Below are 18,332 nucleotides of genomic sequence, written 5' to 3'. Positions count from 1 at the left end.
ACACGTCACCTTTCACACCGCGCTTCACACCACGCTTCACACGTCACCTTTCACACCGCGCTTCACTCCGCGTTTCATGTCACCTTTCACTCCGCGCTTCACACTGCGCTTCACTCCGCGTTTCACGTCACCTTTCACTCCGCGCTTCACACCGCGCTTCACGTCACCTTTCACTCCGCGCTTCACACTGCGCTTCACTCCGCGCTTCACACCGCGCTTCACACTGCGCTTCACTCCGCGTTTCACACCGCGCTTCACTCCGCGTTTCACGTCACCTTTCACACCGCGCTTCACTCCGCGCTTCACACCGCGCTTCACTCCGCGCTTCACACCACGCTTCACACGTCACCTTTCACACCGCGCTTCACTCCGCGCTTCACACCGCGCTTCACTCCGCGCTTCACACCGCGCTTCACTCCGCGCTTCACACGTCACCTTTCACACCGCGCTTCACTCCGCGCTTCACACCGCGTTTCACGTCACCTTTCACTCCGCGCTTCACACCGCGCTTCACACCGCGCTTCACTCCGCGCTTCACTCCGCGCTTCATATTTTGCCTTTTCATGCACCGCTCAGTGTTGTGGTGTTTGTTGTGGTGTTTAAAGTGCAGCCAAAGGCGGCTCCCTGAAAGCTGGCTGACAGAATGATGCTCCTCCCCTCTGTTTTCCATGCCTCTGATTGGTTGTCTGCAGCGTGTCGGCCTGCGATCTGAGCGAGTCATGCTGCGCGGGGTTAGCGGCCGCACTGAGCTCTGACGCCTGCCGGCTGCAGGAGTTGGACCTGTCCATCAACGAGCTGGAGGACGGCGGCGTTCTGCATCTGTGCGACGCACTCAAAGCACAACGCTGCCCCCTGGAGGCACTCAGGTACAGCACAGCCACACAGGCTCAAACACAACTGCTGGAGCCAGCAACCGCCCCGCTCGGTCAAGCGCTCTCCTGCAGCCCTGACGGCGGTGAGTGTGAGGTTGAGCTGACGGTCAGGTTACGGTCGATGTGACGGCGTTGAGTGTGAGGTTGAGCTGACGGTCAGGATACGGTCGATGTGACGGCGGTGAGTGTGAGGTTGAGCTGACGGTCAGGTTACGGTCGATGTGACGGCGGTGAGTGTGAGGTTGAGCTGACGGTCAGGTTACGGTCGGGTGTCGTCCCACAGGCTGTCTCGCTGTGAGTTGGGTGAAGAGTCCTTCGTTGCCCTGGCGACGGTGCTGGGCTGTGGCAGCTCCAGGCTGAGGGAGCTGGATTTGGGAGTGAACATCGTCAGAGACCGTGGTGCCAAACACCTGTGGAACGCCATGCGGGACGGCCGCTGCAGTCTGGAGCACCTGGAGTAAGTCACTGCGTCACTGCGTCACTGTGTCACTGATCGCTGCATCGCTGTGTCACTGTGTCACTGTGTCGCTGTGTCACTGATCGCTGCATCGCTGTGTCACTGTGTCACTGATCGCTGCATCGCTGTGTCACTGATCGCTGCATCGCTGCGTCGCTGTGTCGCTGTGTCACTGATCGCTGCATCGCTGTGTCACTGATCGCTGCATCGCTGCGTCGCTGTGTCGCTGTGTCACTGATCGCTGCATCGCTGCATCGCTGCATCGCTGCGTCGCTGTGTCACTGATCGCTGCATCGCTGTATTGCTGCAATATTGTGACTGATGTTTCTGTGCCGCGCGTTTCTGTGCCGCGTGGCTGACGTTTCTGTGCCGCGTGACTGACGTTTCTGTGCCGCGTGGCTGACGTTTCTGTGCCGCGTGACTGACGTTTCTGTGCCGCGTGGCTGACGTTTCTGTGCCGCGTGACTGACGTTTCTGTGCCGCGTGACTGACGTTTCTGTGCCGCGTGGCTGACGTTTCTGTGCCGCGTGACTGACGTTTCTGTGCCGCGTGACTGACGTTTCTGTGCCGCGTGGCTGATGTTTCTGTGCCGCGCGTTTCTGTGCCGCGTGGCTGATGTTTCTGTGCCGCGTGGCTGATGTTTCTGTGCCGCGTGGCTGATGTTTCTGTGCCGCGCGTTTCTGTGCCGCGTGGCTGACGTTTCTGTGCCGCGCGTTTCTGTGCCGCGTGGCTGACGTTTCTGTGCCGCGTGGCTGACGTGTCTGTGCCGCGTGGCTGACGTTTCTGTGCCGCGTGGCTGACGTTTCTGTGCCGCGTGGCTGACGTTTCTGTGCCGCGTGGCTGACGTTTCTGTGCCGCGTGACTGACGTTTCTGTGCCGCGTGGCTGACGTTTCTGTGCCGCGTGGCTGACGTTTCTGTGCCGCGCGTTTCTGTGCCGCTTGGCTGACGTTTCTGTGCCGCGCGTTTCTGTGCCGCGTGACTGATGTTTCTGTGCCGCGTGGCTGATGTTTCTGTGCCGCATGGCTGACGTTTCTGTGCCGCGTGGCTGACGTTTCTGTGCCGCGTGGCTGACGTTTCTGTGCCGCGTGGCTGACGTGTCTGGGCCGTTTCTCTTCCCTGGCGGGACCAGCCTGGACATGCTGGGTTTGACGGACGGCTGCCTGGAGGACCTCTCAGCAGCGGTGAGGGCGTGCGGCTCACTCAAACGTCTCATCCTGAAGAACAACGAGCTGACGGACGCAGCCGTCCCCGCCCTGGTTGCCATGGCGCAGGAGAGCCGCGCCATGCAGGAACTGAAGTGAGTGCCCGCGTGGGGGCGGGCAGTGTTGCCACGGTGGCTGCCGAAGCACAGCTGAAAATGGTCCCCCTCACCAAACGGTGACATTAAACACATCATCACAGACCTGTGAAATTCTCACCGGATGCAGAGACCGAAGGGTTAACCCCTGAGCTGGATGAGAAATGCTGATGCGTCTGTATTGTGTTTTTCTGACGATGAGCCGCTTTCTGACGCTGATGTTACAGGAATCTTCTCTCTGCTCTGTCTCCTAGTCTCCAATACAACGACTTCAGTGAGGACGTGTTTGAGCTGATGGACACCTGTGGGAAGATCAGGTACTGAGGACGGAGCCGGGGGGCGGAGAGGGGAAAAAGCCAGGCAGCATCATACCACAGCAGCATGTCTGATTATAACTGTTCCCCATCACAGCAACGTAGAAATGCAGAGACGCTGCCTGATCTGCGCAGACTGAATTACCCTGGTGCATAATAAAACCAGGGGATTGGCTGAATGAGCAGTTCTCTTCTCTTAGTCTCAGTGCAGACAATTCAGCCTTAATGCCAGCACACACACACACACACACTGACACACACACACACACTGACACACACTGACACACATGCACACACACTGACACACACACATACACACACACACACACTGACACACATGCACACACACTGACACACACACACATGCACACACACTGACACACACACACATGCACACACATGCACACACACTGACACACACACACATGCACACACACTGACACACACACACATGCACACACACTGACACACACATACACACAAACACATGCACACACACACACACACACATACACACACATGCACACACACTGACACACACATACACACATACACACATACACACATACACACAAACACATGCACACACACATACACACAAACACATGCATACACACTGACACACACATACACACATACACACAAACATGCACACACACATACACACAAACACATGCACACACACTGACACACACATACACATGCACACACACTGACACACACTCAGCTGTATTTAACACACAACTTGCATGTTGCACACATTACCTGTGAAGCCTGGTACAGTGAGCCCCACCCCAGCACATGACCCTTGACCTCTCGTCTGCAGCAGGAGGTCGGAGGCGTCGTGCACACACACGAGCAGGCTGCACACACGCAGTGCGCTGCTGACCTGGGAGAAACGTTCATGCAATGTTCTGGACACATTAACACAATGTTCAAGGTTACACAGCACTGGATGGGAATGCTTTAGTAAGGATACAAACCAGAAAGCAGGGTAAAAGTCAAATATAAAATATAATATTAAACATGCATACCTGCAGATGGTCTGCACAGGTGTTCATGGGTGTGCCCTTTTTCAGACATAATGAATCACGGACTTCCAGCCTTTACAGGTCACTGTTCTTGACACTTGCTGATACTCATTTCAACAGCATGAATTAAAATAAACAAATTAAAAAATCTTAATAGATCATGGAACTGCTGTGGGTCTGTGAGTGTCCAACATGAATGATCAGCACAGGAAGCTTAAACCATAAGGTTCCCGCTGAAGGTTTCCACACACACTGTGCTTTCGGAGGTACTGCCAGGAAGTGTTGCCATTTTCACTACATTACACTATACTACGTTACATTATTGTCACGTAGCAGAAGCTCTTATCCAGAGCCACTTGACACAGGTTTCAGTTTTACTGAGGTAATTCTGTGCCGGGTGCCTTGCTGAGGGGTACAGCAGCAGGTCTGCTCTGCTTGCTGAGGTTTGCTGCTCTGTGTGTGGAAGAGCAGCTGTCTGTGTCTCTGTGCGGGACAGCAGAGAGCAGCGGGGAGCAGCGGGGAGCAGCAGGACAGCAGGGAGCAGCAGGACAGCAGAGAACAGCAGGGAGCAGCGGGGAGCAGCGAGACAGCAGGGAGCAGCAGGGAGCAGCAGGACAGCAGGGAGCAGCAGAGGGCAGCAGGGAGCAGCGGGGAGCAGCAGGACAGCAGGGAGCAGCGGGACAGCAGAGAGCAGCAGGGAGCAGCAGGACAGCGGGGAGCAGCAGGACAGCAGGGAGCAGCAGAACAGCTCTGTCACACAGCAGCCATACTGCACTGACGAAAGGACCTGAGAGAGAGAGAGGATACAACGCTTCATCAGCATACGCTCACACACACTCTCTCTCTCCCTCATACACACACACACACACACACACACACACACGTGTTAGTGTGTGAGCTGGCTGGAAGGTTATGGTGTATGACTTGCTAAACTGTTGTATGAAACCATTTCCTCTTCCTGTTGCACATGTACGCTACAGTCACTGGTGTGCAAACTTCCTGTTTGAAACGCCAAGGTAGTCACACAACACAGGAGAGCAGCGAACCGTTTAATAAATAAGCGATAAATGTTCATTTTACATCGTTTAGCAGACGCTCTTACCCAGAGCGACAGTTCTTTACAATGTTATGCATTTATATTTTACTCAGGCAATTGTGGGTTAAATAAATTGCCCAAGGGTACAGCAGCAGTGTCCCAGCGGGGATTAAACCAGCAACCTTTTGGTTGTGAGTCCTGCTCCTTAACCACTATGCTACACTGCTGGCCCATCTGATAAAGATCCTGAGCTTCATTAACTTTACTGAATCTCCTGAAGCTCATGGTTTAGGTCGATACTGTCACAATTTAATATTTTCAGCAAAATTTAAATGAAAACTAATTATGATAAGATGTGCAAAAAATATAACAATTTCTTGTTAAAATTATAAACAAAATGTATTAAGTTAAATTATGGAATCTCTTTGTTATAAAGTAATTCTAAAATAAATGGCAAAACTCAGCTTTTTAAAGCAAATGCCCACATTCAGACTGTGCTCTCCAGCGCTGGCTGAACACTATTGCGCCCTCTGCTGTTCACACAAAGTAATTAAAATTGAAGCGTGACTTTGGATGTGTACTGCAGAGCCTGGCAGCGTAATCAGAAGGAACAGAAGGAACGGCAGCTGATATCGCCAGCAAATTCTCAGCTCCACATGCATCATCAAGCTTTTGTATTGCAATATATCCTGTTTCATATTTCATTACACCCCTACTCTGTACACCCAGATTTTATGTTCACAAACACACACACACACACACACACACCATTATCCAACACTACAGCAGATCAGACCTGCATCCAGCACTTGAGTTTGACTGACAGTTTACAAGATACAAGATTTACAAGAGACCTGAGTTACCCTGTTCAGATCTGTGAACCCCTCTCTCCTACATGACTCCAGCAACACACTCCCTCTCTCTCTCAAATCATTCCATAAAAACACAGGCACTTGGAAAGGAAGTCAGAGATTCCAGTGCTCTGAATGTGAAACCATTCTGCTGCCAGCCAGGCTCCAATGCTGAGTGTGAAACCATTCTGCTGCCAGCGAGGCTCCAATGCTGAGTGTGAAACCATTCTGCTGCCAGCCAGGCTCCAATGCTGAGTGTGAAACCATTCTGCTGCCAGCCAGGCTCCAATGCTGAGTGTGAAACCATTCTGCTGCCAGCCAGGCTCCAATGCTGAGTGTGAAACCATTCTGCTGCCAGCGAGGCTCCAATGCTCTGTACCTCAGAGAATGGTATGTAGCATGTCAGCTACAGCACCAACCTGAAGGCCTGAGCCCTCTGTAGGCAGAACGCTTCGGAGGCTTGCTGTAGGATAACAGTAACACCAATCGGCCATGGAGGGGGGCAGGGGTTAGAGGGAGAGAGAGGGGGATGGGGGGGGCAATTGAGGTTAATGAAATCAGCCATCTGAGTCATATGACTTACTGAGCCTTTGACACCAAACTGCAGCTGAGGAACATGAGAACCCTGGGAAGCTGCTGGGAGCTCTGCCCTGCAGCAGACGCCGCATGCTCAGCAGCGGTCCCCAGGTCTTCCAAGAGCTGGAAACCCCTGAAGTACAGAAAGCTGGGACACAGTGTAGAGCTGGGAGGGATGAATATCCAAAAGGAATAGAGAGGAATGAAAGTCTCCAGCAACATTTTCGCAGATTTGAGGGATCAACATATTGGTTTTTGAAAAAACAGCCATCAAGCTTAGACAGTTTTACAGAAATAGACATTGTAATTACTGAGCGATTAAGACAGAGCTGACAAGGGAGCTGCTTCAGTAATATGTAAAGTGATCATTTAAAGACTGCTGTAGAGAGAGAACCTCCACCGTCTGACAAACGCCCCACACACACACGGCCCAAAAGCTTGTTTTAAAACACAATTCTTAGATTTTGCATTTTATTTCAAAATGTTTTTTGACATGCATTTTCTTTACTCCAGCCACACTTCAACCCAAACACTGATGGAATATGACAGGGCAGTAACCATGGCGATGAGGATATTCTTGAGGTGGAGTTTTACACTTGATGGAACACAGGTACAGTAAGCAGACCCAGGAATCAGAGCAAAAAAACTTATAAGGCACTTCTGTTAGAAACACACAAACTGGCGAAGGCACCAAATTCAGCCCTCTAAATCAGCAAGGCGTCACTGGCTGGGTCTCTAACACACTGCATACAGCGAAGGCCTTTTCTCTCCTGCACTCACTCTCATGCCAGCGGCTTACAAATAAGGGTTTACTCAATGTCCATACAAACAGTATAAACCAGACAAAGGAAGTGACATCGCAGGCACAGTGATTATGTGACAGAGAGTGTCCTGTAGGAGGCCATGTTGGTGAGGTCAGGATGTAGGCATGTCACCCCACACAGTTTAGAGTCCAGTGTCCCAGCCTTTTTAGGTGCTCATTTCATGTTAGAAAAAGTGTGACTGTTAAAAGGACCCTCTTCCCAGCCCTCCTTCCTGGCCTGGGCACTGTGATTGGTCAGTTACATGTGTTCGGGGTGGTTTTGTAAGCAGCTGATGAACTCTGTGACGGGGTGACTCTGGTAGCAGATCTGATACACAGCGTTGAACAGGGGGAACCTGGGGAGGGACAGAGGGGAACACTGTTACTGTGGTTACTGTCTATCCTGTTGGTTTAAACAAACACTAATTAATGGAGACAGGAAGGAGAACCTGTCATGTGACCTCAGGCGGTGAGGGGGTGAGGCCTCAGACGATGAGGACGAGAGGGGCGATCAGTGGGAAGTGGAATATAACACTGTACTGTTGTAATAGTGTAATGTGTACAGTGTAATGTTGTGTATTGTAGTGCTGTAACTCTGTAGCGTTGTAACACTAACACACTCACTTGTCCACCATGTTCTTCATGGTGAGGATGTGATGGACCTCGGCGGATGTAGCAGGACCCTGTAGCTTCTGCCCGTTCAGCATGTCCCTCTCCAGCTCCTCAATCGACTGCAGGAAGAGCGCAACACATGGTCAAACCGCACCCCGACCCCCACACGCAGTCACATCAAACCTGACACAGTCACAAAAAATACAATTGTAACAAAGGTTTTCTGTTATAAAACAGGCCCCCCCACCCCCACCCCGCTCACCTTCCCGGTCTTGACAAAGGCCTCAGCCACCTTGCGGTTGCGTCCGCCGTAGCAGGTGGTGATGAGGTCGGCGACCCCGCAGCTCTCCAGGAAGGTGGCGGAGGAGACGGGCCCCGCCGTGCAGAAGATCCGTGCGAAAGCGATCATTTCCATCAGCCCCAAACGGATCACAGCTGCCTTGGTGTTGTCCCCGTAGCCCAGGCCGTCACAGAACCCCGCGCCTACCGCCACGATGTTCTGAGGAGCAGAAGCAGAGGCTCAGCACACCGAGCCCCTCCTGCACCCCACGCCCGGTGCACACCGCTGAGAGACAGAGCCGAACAGCTAATGCTCACTAAGAAAACATTGGTTCACATACACAAGTGAAGAGCTAACGTGACAAAGCAGGGAGACTCCAGGGAGAAAAAGTCTGTTTCTAGGGGCAGCAGCACTGAACGTTGCTTTGATGTACATCCTGGCACACCGTGCAGTAACTGCTGCTCCACTGAAGTTACTGAAAACCTGGGTTTGTGTAATACACAGCTTCTCAGCGCCCGGACACTGCAGGGTCAGGGTGGGAGTCTCATGCTGAGCAGGGCCGCAGAGAGGAGGGGAGTCATGATCACAAGGAACCATAAGGGATCGTACGAAATCAGGGATCACGCATGCAGAGCTCACCTTCAGCGCTCCGCAGATCTCCACCACATCTGACTCCTCCACCACCGTGATCCGGAAGTTTCTGGTCTGCATCAGCTCCTTCAGCAGGGCTCCATGCTCCTTGTTCTTACAGCCTAGACACACGGACACACGGATCAACACACACAGAGGGACAGAAGGACAAAGGGAGACATTCCTACCCACTAAATGGCATCTTCCCAGCCCTCTCTCCCAGGGCAGAGAGCAGAAGCGTGTTACTGCCACAGTGAGGGGCTGTACACCATGCCGCAAGTTTAGCTGAGAAAGCGCTGCTCAGTACAGCACTAACACACCTGCACTGGAGAGTCCAGAGTACGGTGCATTGCCTGAATGCAGCCCTCTCCCTCCCGCCTTACCGATGGTGGTCTCGCAGAACTTCTCGTCAGCGACCTCGTTGGCGATGTTGGCTCCCATCAGCACGCTCATGGTGATGCCCAGCTTCTCCTGGATGACATCAGAGATGAGCTTCAGTCCGTCGGGACCTTCGTCCACACCCTGCAGGATGTCACATCTAATCAGCCCCACGTCAGCAAACCCGCAGTGAGAGGAGGAGCGGAGGGCACCCCACCTTAATGAGGGGGCACCCACCTTAATAAGGGGCACCCCACCTTAATAAGGGGGAACCCACCTTAATGAGGGGGAACCCACCTTAATGAGGGACAGCCCCAGGGCGTCCGGCTTTATTCTTCCCTTAATGGTGTCACACACTTTTCCGATGAACTGATGCGGAATCACAAAGATCAGGATGTCTGCCTCGTTCACAGCCTCCACCAGGTCTGCAACAGCCCACTGGGAAACACAGAGACAACGTCAGAACAACGCCATCATCAGGACAATGTCAACCTCAGAGACGGTGCTCTGAAGCAGGAAATGCCAAAGGAGCAATTAACTTCGCATCGAATTGAGTCTAATATCACAAGAGAGCAAAAGTACTGGAAGTGTGGAAAAGGTGGAGCGTTTGCATGTTAGTAAGATGCTGTACTGAAATGCAGGCATGACACAATGAGCACTGTATACTGAATGAACCTGGCGTCACTGAGACAGTCCACACACTGAACATGCATCACTGCCTGCCACATAACTACAGCTACACCCTCAACTGTCATCTCACAGAATGAAGGCTAAATGAGTAATCAACCAGTCTCAACAATTCCATATGCAAGTGCACAGAGACAGTCACAGAAAGGTGTCCCAGACTCAGGGTTACCTCCCTCCCAAACCGCACTGCATACTCACCACGTTGGGGGGCAGCTTGTGTCCCGGCAGGTACTTGACGTTTTCGTGTTCGGCGTTGATGATTTCGGTGAGCTTGCGGCCGTTCACGGTCTCCTCAAACACCCACATGTTGACTGTGCTGTCGAACCTGCAGCTCTGCGCTGCGTTGCTGCCCACGATCTTGGCGATGGCAGAGCCCCTGCGGGTGACAGGGAGGGGCGCGAGTCACAGCCGAAAACTGAAAAAAGGGGCCATGGGGAGGGTTGGGGTGGGCTACTGCTCCCCTGCGTTGGCCAATCGAAAATGCTGTGAAATTTCTGTGTCTGTTCTTGTTCTTTTACCTTCTGATTTGTGCCCTCCTGATATTAGTTGACTTACTTGCTGATTTCAGCGGTAACTGATTTGATGGTTGCAATTACACTTCAGGGCTGGTTCTGATGCCAGACTGAAGCTGTGTGGTGGTAAGAATGCGTTGGAAAATACGTGGGAAATGATGGGATTATTAATGTCATTTAACTCCCACGCTGCATCTCACAGCAGGTCATAAACTGCACTGCACGATGGTTAGGTTTTGCAAACCATCAAGTTTATTTTAGGATTTTTTACTTGAACGCACCACTGTCCAAGATGTCTGCTGTCACTACGAGCCCAACGATCTGACTGGTTGTCAGACCGACTGAAACCACTAACCTTCCTCTCCATGTTCTCACCTGTACTTTTATCAGCAGTGAGAAAAATTCCCGCTACAATCACTAATGCAGGGAAACTGTTCTTGAACCTCTTCACATTTGGAACTGGTGACTCTCTTACATCACTGAAAGCATCCTCCCCTCTGGCAAACTCTGCCATCTTACATCTCCTGCTGTCTCACACATCAGACACCTGCACACAGGGCCTCCCGGCTGCGCAGGGCCTCCCGGCTGCACCCTGGCTGGCCTGGGAATTTCTGAGCTTCGCTGGTAACCCTCCTCCCTGCCACACCCCTGTGACCATCCTCCCCTTCACTTCTCCCTTTAGAACCGGTCGAGGTGCATCTCTGAGTGAGTTTTTCCCCATCACTGTGGCACTGATGATACTCCGTTTTCTCCGGCTTTTTCCTCTGCCTGACTCAGGCTGCAGGCGCAGTGCTCCCTGCCTGGATCAAACAGCTGTAACTCAGCCTCACAGATGCACAGCTCCTCTCCCTCACCCTCCAGCTCTACTCTCGTCTCCTCCTGCTAAGACTCTGCCATTTTGGCTGTACGCTGTCCTTTGCAGACAGTATCACTTCAGTAGCCAAATCCTAAAAGAGTCTGGCAGATAGAACCTCACCTCTGTCCTCTGCCTGCCAATCACCTGCATGAGATTCAGACCCAGACGCTTGGAGAGCACTGCTCCTCCTGCCTACAGTCCATCCCCACCAGACCCAAACACCAGCGCCAACTCTGCACTCTGGTCTGCACTCTGGCCTCTGGTCACCTGGCAGCTCCTACCTGCTGCGGCCATATGATCCGCACCTGTCCCTTTTCCTCACTGCCCCCCAGTGGTGGGATGAGCTACCTGCAGCCATCAGAACCACAGTATCACAAATGATGAGATATAAGATGATATATAGTGAGCTGAATGTTAGTTTTATAAAATGGAGTTCATCACACGAAATTATTTTGAAACTATATCAAAACGAGGATATCAAAGATATCAAGGTATCAAATATTTGCTTTTGTATATCACTTTTGTAAGACAAATCTGTAACTGACTGAGCTCTACTTAGCTAGAGTCTCCACCAGGTATGGAGAGACCAAAATTATAGTATATATTGATTACATGAAAACCAATAAAAGTAATGTCTAGCTTCTTACGATACTCATAGTAACATTCTTAACTTTACCTAAAGGTGTTGCTGGGTTTGCTACGTAGACAGTCGACGTGCTAACAAGCTGTCTTCAGACAACTTTGCTCTTTTCATAGACTATTAACGTTGCACAGTAGTTATTTCTCCAAAGAGACGGTAAATGGTTTTAATGCATTGAATCAGTTACAATATTCATGTTTGTCGACGCAAAATGATACTAAAACTATGCACGAAAATTACATTTACTAGTGCCATGTTGGTGAATATTGTCAAAAGCAAACTAAACAACAGAATCAATGGATCAGAACTAATCATTTACATTACATTTACATTTATTCATTTGGCAGACACTTTTATCCAAAGCGACTTACAAGTGAGGTACAACCCAACACAAGTGAAAAACCATAAGGAGTCAACAATATTAGAAGCGCTTCATGACCAGGTTTCAATGGCTGGCAAGCAAAGTACAAACTAACAGGTAAAGCTAACGAGTGCTTTAAACCATCAGATTACATTATATATAGTATATATTCCTTTAAGGGGTAGTGTTTCAGGTGCTCAGGTGAGAGCGGAAGAGCTGTGTCTTCAGATGTTTCTTAAAGACAGAGAGGGACTCAGCAGAACAGATGAGGTGTGGAAGTTCATTCCACCACCGGGGGACAATGGCAGAGAAAGTCCTGGATAGAGATTTAACGCCGCGATGTGACGGGACCACCAGGTGCCATTCGGTGGCAGAGCGTAGCAATCAGGTGGGAACATAGGGTTGCAGCAGTGAGTTCAGGTACTTAAGTGCAGTTTTGTTGGTCACCCTGTACGCGAGAATCAGGGCCTTGAATATGATGCGGGCAGCTACAGGGAGACAGTGGAGTGAGAGCAGGAGAGGTGTAACCTAATCGTTTGAAATAGTAGCCTATTTTTTTCATAGGGCTGCTGAGGACTAACGAGTGAAGCAGGAAAAAATACACCAATATTATTTTTGAAAAAAGCACAAATTACATTATAACCATTTTGATGTAAACCACACGCTAATCTGATTTACAGCTGTGTCCTCATGGCCACAGCATATTTCGTTTTGTGATTTAGTGAAAATGGAAATTGCTGCATTTTGTCTCATGCTAATGATCTGTTCCAGCTCAGACTGACAGCCACCTGCTCAGACCGCGCCCTGGCCCCCAGGACACACCCCTCACCTGTGCCCCTACTGCCAGCGCCCTGAGAGAAAGCCAGCGCTGTGAGCAGGCTGGTGTCAGATGGGCTGTATGTTTATATTAGGCTATCAGTGCTTTTCCCTTTACGGTTTATAATGTGTTATTGCTATTCTGTACCGAGGTCCTATTCCCCTCTGATGATATGCACCACATGTGTCCTCCCACACGTATCCGTGTCTGTGCAAAGCAAATGTTACTGAAAGGCAACGACTTCTGTGCGCGCACTCTGCTGTAGCAAACACAGGGAAAAACATCCAGAAATGACGAAGCCTTTCCCACCGTGGCAGCCTATTATAGAATGTTTATAAAGGGGGACGGAAGGGAGGGGAATTAAACAAAGAATATTAACTGAGATCAATCGATACATTTTCTCTGAAGTATTTTCAACATTGTTCCAGCACGCACGCATGCGCACAAAATATGAGCGGGGGGGCACTACAGAGGGCTACAATTGGGGTTTAAACCCTTAATTTAATCCAAACGCAGCAATTTCAACAAACACCGCGGATACCGCACTGTATTGCTTTTGCCGACAAATAGGTGTGTTGCTTCCTGTGGCTGTACTGTATCGCAAGAGTTGCGTGACCCGAAACGACACGCCGTTACCCGACTGGAAAGCGGTGACACTGAAATGTTTGGCTCTCCGTTGTCCGAAAAACGTCCTGGCTCAAAATACACACATTCAAAAAACTGAAACAGAAAGATGCACATTTTTGAATATTGAAAAAATATCCTCGACAATGTTCCCTCAAATCTCAGACGTTACTAATATTAACAGGTACAGCATATGAACATTTCTAATTTGAGATCAAGATTCTGACCCTGATCGAAAGTTGCGATGCTGGGAAGCCGCGGTGGGAAACCGAGGCTCAGAGGTGGATAACATTAGCTGCTCCAGGAGCACAAACGTGCATCTGAGAGGGTCGTGCCGAAGTGGCTCTGATTTCACACGGAACAAACCTTTGTATTTTCCCCCCTGTTACTTCACTGGCTAACTTGCTATATTGAAAAATCGCTGATGTAGCTTTCGTGGTTAGTCTCAGCTGAAGCGCGCGACTTCAGTAAGCCACTCCGTAGCAGTGGTGCAGGAGTCGCGCTGCAGACTGCATTGCCCTAGCTGGCTGCATCTCACTAACCCAAACTGCTCTTACGCGCATTGCATAACGACTGTTTACAAATAGCTAAAGAGAAAGAGACTCGCCCACAGATCTCACACCTGTTGGTCCGCACCACACTCCGCCTTGCCGCTGGGTCCCGGCAGGCGCAGACTGCGGCGGATCTGCGACGCTGCGCACCTGCAGCTGCCAGCTCTAATCCAAACGGCAGGAAGCTTTCTGGCTTCAGTTGCTGGGTTCAGTTCAAAGGGTCGACTGACACGCGTCAGGTGAGTGAACATCTTACCACCAGTACGATTTTTATTACAGAGTTTGGAGGTCGGTATGATAGCTGTAAATACTAGTAAGCTATGTTCCCACACAGCAACCGACTATACGAACGCCTCATTTTAAACTCTGCGTACAGAGCTTCCAGACAGAGATTCATTCTGTCATTCCCTTACCAGTTGCCGGAGCCGATGATGCAGACTTTCTTTGGGGCGGCCATAGCACACGCTACTCCTCACTCCGCAGCGAAGGACCTTATTGCCGGTCGGGCTGCCGATTGCGTACCACAATGACATTTTACAGCGTTTCTCAGTCCTCCCGGATCACGCCCACCAATTTCATTGGTATTTCAGGGGGAAAACACACCCACGGCCCAGTGCTTCGCCTTCATTGGTTCGTTAGGGGGCGATCTCTCGGGCAGCCCGCCCACCGGCATATTTCTTATTTCTCAAAATTTAATACTCGGGAATCAATGGATCGAGCGGTATGGGTACATGGATTTCCGACAGGAAGAATAAGCTGAAGCAGAAATTACTGTCCCCATACTACCGTTTAAGGCTAAAGAAAGGGATGGAGAGAAGCCCTCCGGCTACATTACTGTATGTAACCTTGAGGGTTTTTAATGAGAAGAACGTGGGCGAAAACGCAGACCTCATTTTGCCCAGCGCCAGCAGGGTCCGGTCAGACCCACAGAGCAATTAAGACAGGCAACGCAATTAAGGCAACGCCTGCGCGCAGCTATTTAAAGGGCAACACAGAGCCTTCTTACGCAATGAACCAAAGGTAAGAAAACAGCTCCAATATGCATACCTATCATTTTCAGGACTTTGAGGACAAGTAAAACTGAAACACAGACACTGCTAAGTAGAGATGGATATCCTGGTAGAAAGTGCACAACCATGGAGAAATAGGCCAGCAATAAGACATGAAGCTCTTTATTACAACTTGGGAAAAACAAACAGAACAAAAAATGATTGGTCCATCAGGAGTTTGAGTTTTAGCCATGCGACATGTCCTTCAGGGTCATGGGGCAAACATGTGAATAGCAGTGTACAGCAGCTGTGAAAACGCAGAGCTTTCTAACCACTCTTATCCTTTCAAAGCACACTAAGACTTTATGTGTGTTTTACTTTGTGGCCTGTAGTTTATATTTTTATCAAACATATTTGAATGGCTTTACTCAAACAACACGTACCATCAGCAGCTTCATGACTGAATCACCACTGAATATGTCTCAAAGATACACAAGGGTTTATTATGAAGTAAAGCAGAGAATACAGATGCTGCTAAAAGAAATGAGTGCAGACAGAATTAGACTTTGGGTATTTTTCTGTTGTTTTAAGTAAACCCTCCAATCCCCACACACACGCACATGCACACACTCGCACATGCGCACACACACACGTTTATGACTCTATAACACTGTCAGGTTCTGCTCTCCTTCTTTCTGTAAACCTACCCATACTCTGCTCTCCCATTTCCCCAACACAGCCACCTCCTGAAACAGAAGGCCCTGCACCTTCTTAAAAGAGTGACAGAAGCACTGAGTGGCAGTATCTGGCCTCCATTCTTTCCCCCGACTAAGGGTCTGCAGCGGCCGGGTCTGCGGCGGCCGGGTCTGCGGTGCCTGGGTTTGTGGTGTGTGGGTCTGCGGCGCCTGGGTTTGTGGTGTGTGGGTCTGCGGCGGCCGGGTCTGCGGCAGCCGGGTCTGCGGCGGCCGGGTCTGCGGCAGCCGGGTCTGCGGCGGCCGGGTCTGCGGCGCGTGGGTCTGCGGCAGCCGGGTCTGCGGCACCTGGGTTTGTGGTGTGTGGGTCTGCGGCGGCCGGGTCTGCGGCTGCCGGGTCTGCGGCACCTGGGTCCAGAATCCCCCTCACTCTCTCTACCAATCACACTGCAGCTTCCTGCTCTCCACCTCCTCCAGCTCCTGTCTGCACTGCTGAACCTGAGAAACATGGGAAAAGGAGTGAACACCTGGCACCTTTCAAACACACTGCGGGGATCAGGGAATACTCAGCGCAAACCAACCAACCAGCCAGCCATCTCAGCCTCTCCCAGCATAACTCCGCAGCTGTGAGGGCTGTAAGATGGCTGCTGTGGAGCCACACAGGGTGGCACCCCATCTCACCGTACAGAACTGCACGGTCTTTGGAGCATGCTGTATACAATATCACAATGACAGTGATGATGTGGAAAAGCACATCTAAACACACCAACATTACACACCAACACAGCTGGTATTCTGGAGGCAGCGGTAGACACAGCTGAGTGTGAGCGGCTCGGGGGGGGGGTGGTCTGCTCTTCGCAGGGGCTGTGGTTTCACAGCAACAATAGCAGCTTTGTCAACAGGCAGGAAAGTCCTTTATGAGAGAAAAAAATTTCTGGGGCAGACAGAACACTTGAGATTCTTGTGAAAGACCCAGGTCTGGTGACACAGTGGCAATTACTGTGACGCTGCATTCCTGACACACGGCCGAGAGAGCAGCCTGCAGGCTGAGACGTCACACAGGCATTATCACTAAATGACATGAACACTAGCAAAATCCTGCTTGCCTGAAGGACAGCCATAAAAACTGACATAACAGCATTCAAACAGAACAACCTGAATAGTTTAACATCCTGTGGATCCTCTTTAAACTCACATCGCTGCACAAATCAAGTGAGACAGCCCTGCTCAGGTGTAAAAAAAAGCTGCTCAGGTGAAAAGCTGCTCAGGTAAAAAGCTGCTCAGGTGAAGCAGCCCTGCTGAGAGAGCATGCACCTCTATGTAGGACGTAACAGTGGTGCAACAGTGTGGGGTAAAGGTGCAGGTATGGGCTGGCGAGCAGAGGGTTTATTTGAGGCGTGTGTGGGACGGGGGCAGGACGGGGCGGGGTGGGGGAGCAGGACAGCAAGGCGGGGCTCACCTTGCTGTAGAAGTAGCGACACACGGCCTCCTGAGCCCAGGGCTGGAAGTAAAACTCTGCCATTCGCTCCTCTTCAGGGCTCCCAACCACATTCGTCATGGTCTGCAGAGACACCCGCAAACAGAACATGTTCAGCTGCCTCACACGCACGCACTCACACTCACACGCACGCGCTCACACTCACACGCACGCGCTCACACTCACACGCACTCACTCACACGCACGCACTCACACTCACACGCACGCGCTCACACTCACACGCACTCACTCACACGCACGCACTCACACTCACACGCACGCGCTCACATGCACACGCACGCGCTCACACGCACACGCTCACACTCACACGCACTCACTCACACGCACGCACTCACACTCACACGCTCACACTCACACGCACGCACTCACACGCACGCACTCACACTCACACGCACACGCACGCACTCACACTCACACGCACGCGCTCACACTCACACGCACACGCACGCACTCACACGCACGCACTCACACTCTCACGCACGTACTCACACTCACAGTCCCGCACGTACTCACACTCACACACACACACACGCACGCACTCACACGCACTCACTCACACTCACGCACACACTCACACTCACACGCACACACTCACACTCACACTCACACGCACTCACACTCACACGCACACACTCACACTCACACTCACACACACGCACTCACACTCACACGCACGCACTCACACTCACATGCACACACATGCACTCACACGCGCACGCACTCACACACTCAAACTCACATGCACTCACATTTACAGTTATTCATTTGGCAGAAGCTTTTATCCAAAGTGACTTACAAGTGAGGTACAATACAACACAAGCAAAACACACACACACACACACTCCTTCATAAACACACATCTGTTCACCAGTGGTCTGGGGTTAAGAGTCAGTAAATGGGACTTCCGCACGTCACAGAAATACATGTGTACTGTGTGCAGGGGCACTGGGTGAATGCTGTTTATTGCA

General features: G+C 51.1%; 3 protein-coding genes across 3 annotated transcripts in view; 2 read left to right on the top strand and 1 right to left on the bottom strand.

Annotated features, from left to right (window-relative positions):
• Positions 1–3,225, top strand: part of si:ch73-233m11.2 (NACHT, LRR and PYD domains-containing protein 12) — an 11,007-nt gene extending 7,782 nt beyond the window's left edge. The window contains exons 6-9 of the mRNA XM_036532647.1: positions 693–866; positions 1,156–1,329; positions 2,460–2,627; positions 2,882–3,225. Coding sequence (XP_036388540.1) covers positions 693–866; positions 1,156–1,329; positions 2,460–2,627; positions 2,882–2,951 — 586 coding nt within the window. The 3' untranslated portion in view covers positions 2,952–3,225. The remainder of the gene's footprint in view (positions 1–692; positions 867–1,155; positions 1,330–2,459; positions 2,628–2,881) is intronic.
• Positions 3,226–7,166: 3,941 nt separating this feature from the next.
• On the bottom strand, positions 7,167–14,722 carry LOC118780698 (glycerol-3-phosphate dehydrogenase [NAD(+)], cytoplasmic). The gene is made up of 8 exons (XM_036533343.1): positions 14,599–14,722; positions 10,023–10,200; positions 9,435–9,575; positions 9,143–9,281; positions 8,769–8,881; positions 8,112–8,348; positions 7,862–7,968; positions 7,167–7,593 (listed from the first exon to the last, which is right to left on the bottom strand). The coding sequence occupies exons 1-8, from the start codon at positions 14,640–14,642 to the stop codon at positions 7,497–7,499; spliced, it is 1,056 nt and encodes a 351-aa protein (XP_036389236.1). The 5' UTR covers positions 14,643–14,722; the 3' UTR covers positions 7,167–7,496.
• Positions 14,723–14,891: 169 nt separating this feature from the next.
• On the top strand, positions 14,892–17,273 carry LOC118780956. Its single transcript, XM_036533760.1, has 2 exons — positions 14,892–15,205; positions 15,914–17,273. Exons 1-2 carry the CDS (start codon positions 15,045–15,047, stop codon positions 16,494–16,496), a joined length of 744 nt encoding a protein of 247 aa, XP_036389653.1. The 5' UTR covers positions 14,892–15,044; the 3' UTR covers positions 16,497–17,273.
• Positions 17,274–18,332: the final 1,059 nt, after the last annotated feature.

This window comes from Megalops cyprinoides, chromosome 7, assembly GCF_013368585.1.
Source record: "Megalops cyprinoides isolate fMegCyp1 chromosome 7, fMegCyp1.pri, whole genome shotgun sequence".
NCBI lineage: Eukaryota > Metazoa > Chordata > Actinopteri > Elopiformes > Megalopidae > Megalops > Megalops cyprinoides.
Note: the sequence above shows the minus strand (reverse complement) of the source record. Positions and strands in the feature narration are given on the sequence as shown.